General features: G+C 34.2%; 1 protein-coding gene across 1 annotated transcript; it reads right to left on the reverse strand.

Annotated features, from left to right (window-relative positions):
- Window positions 1–5,014: 5,014 nt before the first annotated feature.
- Window positions 5,015–6,036, reverse strand: LOC309823179 (olfactory receptor 5K1-like; the record flags this gene model as incomplete). The annotated part of the gene is given in 2 exon segments (XM_082655332.1): window positions 5,015–5,274; window positions 5,277–6,036. Coding segments are annotated over 2 exon segments (1,020 nt in total).
- Window positions 6,037–9,058: the final 3,022 nt, after the last annotated feature.

Consider the following 9,058-nt stretch of genomic DNA (forward strand, 5'->3'; position numbering starts at 1 on the left):
TGTGTGGACATAAGTTTTCCACTCCTTTGGGTAAATACCAAGGAGTGAGATTGCTGAATGATATAAGTATATGTTTAGTTTTGTAAGAAACTCCGTAACTGTCTTCCAAAGTGGCTGTACAATTTTGCATTTCTACCTGGAATGAATGAGAGTTCCTGTTGCACCACACTTTTGCCAGCATTTGGTGGTGTCATTATTCCAGATTTTGGCCATTCTACTAGGTGTGTAACGGTGTCTCGTTGTTTTAATTTGCATTTTGCTGATGGCTATGAGCACCTCTTCATAGGCTTATTCATCATCTGTATATATTCTTTGTAGAGGTGTCTGTTATTATCTTTGGCCTCTTTTTTAATCTGGTTGTTTGTTTTCTTATTGTTGAGTTTTCAGAGTTCTTTCTATATTTTGGGTAACAGCCCTTTATCAGATGTGTCTTATGCAAATATTTTCTCCTGATTTGTGGCTTGTCTTTTCATTCTCTTGGCAGTGTCTTTTGCAAGCAGAAAATTTTAATTTTATTGAAGTCCAGCTTATCAATTCTTTCATTTATGTATCATGGCTTTGGTCTTATATCTTAAAACTCATTGTCAATCCCAAAGTCATCTAGATTTTCTCCTGGTATCTTCTAGGAATTTTATAATACTGCATTTTTCCTTTACGTCTGCAATACATTTTTTAAAAATAATTTTTATTGGAGTATAGTTGCTTTACAATGTTGTGTTAGTTTCTGTTGTACAGCAAAATGAATCAGCCACACATATACATTTATCCCCTCCTTTCGGACTTCCTTCCCACTCAGGTCACCACAGTGCGTTAAGTAGAGCTCCCTGTGCTATACAGTATGTTCTCATTAGTTATCTATTTTATACATAGTATCAATAGTGTATATGTGTCAATCCCAATCTCTCAATTCCTCCCACCCCCCTTCCCCCTGGGTGTCCATACATTTGTTTTCTATGTCTGTGTCTCTATTTCTGCTTTTCAAAAGGGATCATCTATACCATTTTTCTAGAGTGCACTTATATGCGTTAATATACGATATATTTTTTTCTCTTTCTGACTTACTTCACTCTGTATCACCAAAAAATCTACAAACAATGCTGGAGAGGGTGTGAAGAAAAGGGAACCCTCATGTACTGTTGGTGGTAGTGTAAATTGATAGAGCCACTATGGAAAACAGTATGAAGTTTCCTTAAAAAACTGAAAAAAGAACTGCCATCTGACCCAGCAATCTCACTACTGGGTGTATACCCAGAGAAAACTATAATTCAAAAAGACATATGCACCCCAATGTTCATAGCAGCACTATTTGCAATAGTCAGGACATGGAAGCAACCTAAATGTCCATCAACAGGGGAAAGGATAAAGAAGATGTGGTACATATATACAATGGAATATTACTCAGCCCTAAAAAGGGACGAAATTGGGTCATTTGTAGAGATGTAGATGGACCTAGAGACTGTCATATGATACATTTTGAGTTAATTTTTGTGAAGGGTGTAAGGTATATTAGACTTTTTTGTTCATTTGTTTTGTTTTGCATGTTCAGTTGTTCTAGCGGCATTTGTTGAAATGACAGTCTTGGCTCCATTGCATTGTTTTTGCTCTATTGTCAAATATCTTACGATCATGTTTATGTGGGTCTATTTCTGGTCTTTCTCTTCTATCCATTGATCTATTTGTCTATTCTTATGCCAATACCATACTGTCTTGATTACTGTAGCTTTATAGTAAGTCTTGAAGTTAGGTGGTGTCAGTTCTCCAACTTTGTTCTCCTTAAATATTGTGTTGACTATTCTGGGTCTTTTGCCTCTTTATAGAAACTTGAGAATCAGTTTGTCAATAGCCACAAAATAACTTGCCTGGATTTTGATTGGGATTGCATTGAATCTATAGATCAATTTGGGGCACCTTTACAATATTGAACCTTTGTACCCATGAACATGGAATATCTCTCCATTGATTTTAGTTTCCTTTGATTTATCAAAGTTTGATAGTTTTCCTCATATAGATCTTATACATATTTTTTTATATTTATAACTCAGTATTTCATTTTTATGGGTGCTAATGTAAATGGTACTGTGTTTTTAATTTCAAATTCCACTTGTTCATTACTGTTATACAGAAAAGCAATACCTTAAAATATACTTTTGTGTAACCTTTGTACTAACCTTGTATCCTGCAACTTGGCTATAATTGCTTATTAGTTCCAAGAGTTTTTTGTTGATTCTTTCAGATTTTCTACATAGCCAGTCATGTCATCTGTGAACAAAGACAGTTTTATTTCTTTCTTCTCAACAAGTATCCCTTTTATTTCCTTTTCCTGTTTCATTGCATTAGCTAGCACTTCCAGCACAATGTTGAAAAGCTGTGGTGCTTTTGCTTGCTTTGTTTCTGATCTTAGTGGGAAAGCTTCAAGTTTCTCACCATTAAGTTTGATATTAACTGTAGGTTTTATGTAGATATTATTTATCCAGTTGAGGAAGTTTTTCCCCATTTCTAGCTTACTGAGAGCTTCTATCATGAGTGAATGTTGAATTTTGTTGGATGTTGAATTTTGTCACATGCTCTTTATGCATCTGTTAAGGTGATCATGTAATTTTTCTTCTTTAGCCAGTTGATGTAAAAGATTACATTAATTCTGTTTTGAATATTGAGCCAGCCTTGCATACCTGGGATAAATTCCACTTGGTCATGGTGCACAGGCTTTTTATACATTGTTAGATTCACTTTGCTAATATTTTTTGAGAATTTTTGCATCTATGTTTATGAGAGATATTTATCTGTAGTTTTCTTGTATTGTCTTTGTCTGGTTTGGTTTTAGAGTAATGCTGGCTTTATAGAATGAGTTAGAAAGTATTCCCTTTGCCCCTATCTTCAGAAAAAAATTGTAGGGAATTGGTATAATTTCTTCCTTAAATGTTTTGTAGAATTTATCAATTGAACTTATCTGGGCCTGGTACTTTTTGTTTTGGAAGGTTATTAATCATTGATTCAATTTCTTTAATAGGTATAAGCTTTTTAGCTTGTCTATTTCTTTTTGTATGAGTTTTGGCAGATTGTGTTTTTCAAGGAATTGGTCCATTTCATCCAGATTATCAAATTTATGGGCATAGAGTTGTTCATAACATTCCCTTATTATCCTTTTAATGTCCAAAATATGTTTGATTTTTAAGAGTTTGTATAGTTAACCACTAAATATTTCCTTAAGAAATATTTTAAAACATATTGTCTGTGTCATTATAGAGTCATAAAGAAAATTGTTACATATATTTTTTAAAATTTCTTTAATTTTTAAAAATTTTATTTTATATTGGAGTATAGTTGATTATGCTATATTTTAAAAAATTATCTTTAAAATTCAGTTTTCTGAAGTTTTGAAAATTGTTTATCCATTAACTATAAGATCCATGGAATATTAGTAAATTTTTGCTGAAACAAGTACAGTGTAAATATTTGTAGCAAAATGTAACCTTTTCTACTTGTGACTTGTGAGCTATAGAAGATGGAACTAAGTTATGACTGTATCTATTAAGTATTTATACATGAAATATTTTGTTATTATTATTTTTTATTTATTGATTTTTGGCGGTATGCGGGCCTCTCACTGCTGTGGCCTCTCCCGTTGCGGAGCACAGGCTCTGGATGAGCAGGCTCAGCGGCCATGCCTCACGGGCCCAGCCGCTCCGCGGCATGTGGGATCTTCCCGGACCGGAGCACGAACCCGTGTCCCCTGCATCGGCAGGCGGACTCTCAACCACTGCGCCACCAGGGAAGCCCCATGAAATATTTTGAATAAATATAGTCACTATGCTATGTTATATTGTATATTTATGTTGTTTTGTATAACAGCATACTTCCTCTCCTACTTCATATATCCAGTGTTGATGCTACAGACATCTTAATAAACATTTTTTCAAGTAACGAATGAACCCAATCCCATTAACAAGTTTACCGTCTTTGAAAAAAATCATATCTATATTTAGTCAAAAATTTATTTTAGTAAAAAATTAATGAAAACTTCAAATTAATAGAAATAATTTATGATACCAATTTTAAATTTCTGAAAGGCATACAAGACTCAGGCATGTCCAAGGTTACCATGAAACTATTAGTTTCAAGTTTATACACTCAAACATCTCTCCAATTCTCCCACACCCCTGCCCCTAGTAACCACGATTTTACCCTACTTTTATGAGTTTGGCTTTTTTATTTTATTATTTTTTTTGTGGTACGTGGGCCTCTCACTGTTGTGGCCTCTCCCGTTGCGGAGCACAGGCTCCGGACGCGCAGGCTCAGCAGCCATGGCTCATGGGCCCAGCCGCTCCGCGGCTTGTGGGATCTTCCCGGACCGGGGCACGAACACGTGTCCCCTGCGTCGGCAGGCGGCCTCTCAACTACTGCGCCACCAGGGAAGCCCTACATTCCATCTTTAATTATGCAACTCCATAGGAAATTAAACTTAGAAATGTAATATTCACTTTTATTTCACACCTTTGTTTCCTAACTGCCTCTATTCTAACTACAATGTCCCTCAAAATGCTATTAAAAGTAATTCCTCAAAATTCACTTGCCTCAGCTTTGTCACTCATGGTTGTAAGTGATTTCATTGGTTGAAGGTTCATATACCCTTAAACCCTTTTAGCATAACTGGAGTGCTCATGCTCCAAACTATTAATGTGGGCTGGCTATTAATGCTTAATTAGGATTTTCCTTTATATTTGAAATTGCTAATTTTGTTGGTTTGCTTCCTTTTCTTTTCCTCAGTCTGACAATTTAAAAACTTTTTTCAGTTTTATTGAGATATAATTGTTTTTCTTTTGGGTGCTGATATCCCCCTATGCTGACACAATCCATGACCTTGGCAGCATACTGTGTTTTTCTTGAATTATTTCAAAATTTGTTTTTGATTTTTGTTAATTTGAATTAAGATTTAGTATAATTTTCTCCTTCTTGTATATTTTCTCCCTTATATACTGCTACTTAAATTGAATACATTATGATATGTTTTAATATTTTACATACAATTTGTGCATTTTCTCTGTGTAATTTCACTTGGAAGTTTTTTTTCTGCATTTAAATCATTAAGGTACAGTAGACCCCATTTGTTTCGAATTTTTTTCTTCAGAATTTTCCTCAAAACAGTTATTACTTCCTTATTTCTTAGGCTACAAATAAAAGGGTTTAGTAAAGGAACTACTTCTGTAAACACAATAGCAGCTGGTATATCTTTATCCCATTCTTCAAGCAAATTTGGTCTAATGTACATGAAAAAAGAGATCCATAAAATAATGAAACTGACAAAAAGTGGGATGCACAGCTAGAAAAGGCTTTGACCCTTCCCTCTTTGGATTTCATTTTGAAAATAGTAAAGAGAATGTAGGGATAAGATATTAAGACACTACCTATTGTGAAGACTTGAATTGAGCCTGAAAAGATAAACAGTACCAGTTCATTGACATAAGGGTCAACACAGGAGAGCCTATATAAAGGAAGAATATCACAATAAAAGTGTTTGATGTGATTTGATCCACAGAAAACTAACCTAAATAGAAGCCCTATATGAGTCATAGAATGCAGGTTTCCAGCTATGTAGGCCCCTGTGGTCATCTGAATGCAGAGTTCCTTTGACATCCTGGTATGGTACTGCAGAGGGCTGCATATGGCCACATAGTGATCATAGGCCATTACCACCAGAAGAAAGCAGTCTGCAGTTTCAACAGTGCAAAGAAAATAAAACTGTGCCATGCATTCATAGAGGGAAACCGTTCTGTTTTCAGAAAAGAAGTTCCTTAACATCTTAGGAGTAATGGCACAGGCACAGCAAGAATCCACGAGAGTGGGGTTGCCCAGAAAGATGTACATTGGTGTGCAAAGATGATGCTCTTTTGAAATCAGTATCACCAGGCCAAGAATCCCCACCATGGTGATCAGATAAATGGCAAAGAACACCACAAACAGAAGGGTCTTCAGCTCTGGGTAGTCTGTAAATCCTGTGAGGATAAACTCATGTTTTACAGTATGATTTTCTTTAGCCATTCCTGACTCTGCTGTTGAGAAAAAATTGTGGAGAAATGAGGTACTAATTTATAATATGCCCAATTCAACTCTTGAGCTCTCTCTGGCCCAGAAGGACGAGGAACATCTTCCATAATGCCTTCACAAGTCACGTGGATTTTGGTGTATGCCCATTTCTCTGGGCGTATCAATCTCCAGGAGCTCTTAACTTTTAAGCTAGTTATTTAACATTTTCCCAGCATATTTTCAAGAGAAAACATCAGATTAGATGCACAAAGATGGCTTTTGAGGTCTTGAGAGGAATATTGAGTGCAAAAAACTTCTCTATATGGATTAGCTAAAGCTGATTCATAATTTAGGTGTCAGCAATTGGTATCAATGTTCCCAAACAATTTCAGTGACAGTATCTGTACAGATTAACAGTGTTGTTTGAAAGACTATTTTTGTACACCCATGTTCATAGAAACATTATTCAGGATAGTCATAGGTAGAAACAACCCAACTCTCCACTGCTGGATGAATGAATGAACAAAATGTGGTATAGACAAAAAGTGGAATATTATTCAGCCTTAGAAAGGGATGAAATTCTGACACATGTTAAAGCATGGATGAAATTTGATGACTTTATGCTAAGTGAAATAAGCTAGGCATAAAAGGACAAATATTGTGTGATTCCACTTACACGAATTAAAGGTTGTCTGGGGAGGGAAGGAATGGGGAATATTGTTTAATGGGTACAGAGTTTCAGTTTGGGAAGATGAAAAATTTCTGTAGTTGGATGGTGATGATAGTTGCACAACAATATAAACTTAACGCCACTGAACTGTAAATACTTAAAATATAGTTAAAATGATAAATTTTATGTTATATATTTTTTCTACTATAAAACATTTAAAAAAACTATTTTCATGGTCTTTATGGTATTTATGATGTCATTTAGGCACACAATATAAAATTGCTCCTGTGTGCATGTGCATATTAAAATCTAAAGAAATTTAAATGCTATCAAAAGAAATTGAAGCATCCTTAAGGGTTAAAAATTGATAAATTCAGGGTTTCCCTGGTGGCGCAGTGGTTGAGAGTCTGCCTGCATTTTGGAGAGAAGATCTCTTTCCTTTGGCTTCCTGCAACTGTTTACTAACTTTTAACTCAGACTATTTGTGACTGATACATTTAGAAACAATATTAGAAATGAACATTTGAAAGCTATATAATTTGAATTATTATTTTTTCATTAAATGCCTTACTCTTGATAACCTGAAGTCTAAAAAAAATGAACATTTTAAATCTAGGTAATTTGAATAAGTTTTTTCATTAAATGCCTTACACTTGCCAACTTGAAGTCACATAACACAGTTTTCCTTCATTTTCCCTAGTTGATGATAATTAATCAGACAGAAATAAGTTTTACATTGATATTTTATTTCTCTAAAAATCAAAAGATAAACTAAAAAGCTCCTTAAAATTACATCAGGGGTTTAAAAGAATGGTTTAAAAATATATTCCTTCCTCATATAATTTATTTAATACATAGGGAATGTCTGACACAAAAATTTTAAACAACATTTCATTGTAGAGGCTGTTAAGCTGTAAGTTATATGGCAAACCACATTTTTAAAAGAAGTTCACAAAACTTTGATAAGGTTTTCTGTAATTACTATAAACATATGCTTTTACTTATCTATTTTTGGGTAAATTTAATCTTCTCTTAAATTCAGAAGTGATGCAAATAAATGATAGTCATTTGTCCAGTTCTTACACAATGGACCTTAGGGTAGAGGAAAGACTTTAAGGAACTTAAAAAATTTAAAAATAAGAATTGCAAGGCAAAAACCTTAAAGAACTTAAATAAATGTTTCTGGAGGTTAATATTTCTACCAAAAATTTTTTAAATTCTTTCCCACCTGGATTTCTCCAATAAGAGTTTAATAAAGGCTAGATGGTTGCCTGATGATGGTTATTAAAGTAGATCCAGAAATAAAACTCTATCATCTTGATTGTTTAGAAGAATATTTCTACCAACAAGTCAATGATAATATTTATATCATTGCTAGAGAATGGTTCAAATATTTTAAATAATTCTAAAGAGATTTAATTGGCATTGACATCAGAGTACTTCCTGAGAGACCTAATCTCCTAAACATTACAAAGCTACTAAGTTGGAACAATTAAATGTATCATTTGAAACCTAAAGAGTAAGGCAAATGCCCATTTCTAAGCCAATTTTAAGGGACATGTTTTGATTTTAATTTATATAAGTTTATACTATTTATCTTTATTACCACTCTGAATATAAAATTCTAGGTGGGAAAAAAAATTCCCACTGGATTGGTCAGCAAAAGCCTCATAGAGGAAGTGGGAACTGAACTAGGACTTACTGACTCAGAGGAGAGGTTGTGTGAGCAGAGGTCTTAAAGTAGCACCTTTCTCACCTCTTTTTAAAGTCAATATATAATTTCTAGAATATTCCTTTGAAGTTACATTCATAATATCTTTAATCTTATACCTTAGTTACTAGAAGTAACCTTTACATTTTTTAATAATAATAATTTAAAAAATAACCATTAAAATTTCCTTGAAAATCCAGAAGCACCTTCTGGAGATATTTCTTTCCTCAAAATATTCCCTTATTAGGACTTTCTCATCATTTATAGTGCAATGAATTCCTATTGCCCATCAATCACTAGTCACAATTTGTTTGGTTAATTACATATCTTGATTTTCCTAATCTACATCATTTGAATTCACTTTATCTTCTTGTACTTTGCACTACCCTTTACCGTCCCTAAGCCAAGCCCATCTCTTCATGGCTTTCTGAATAAGTCACTGTCATTCTTCATGTGGTGCATTTTACCTTATCTATATTATCCTCACCATTTTCCTCCATCTATCCAAATCCTACCCCTTCCCTAATGGTCAATCCAAGGTCTACCCCGGACAAGCTCATCTGTCTTCTTCCCTCCTCCCAGGCTCTTATTACCCATGTAACACCTTCTCAAGTCTCAATATTTGCCTTGTGTGGTCCTCTGGCATTTATGGGTGT

This window comes from Grampus griseus (genome assembly GCF_964374135.1).
Source record: "Grampus griseus genome assembly, chromosome: 5".
Classification (NCBI taxonomy): Eukaryota; Metazoa; Chordata; class Mammalia; order Artiodactyla; family Delphinidae; genus Grampus; species Grampus griseus.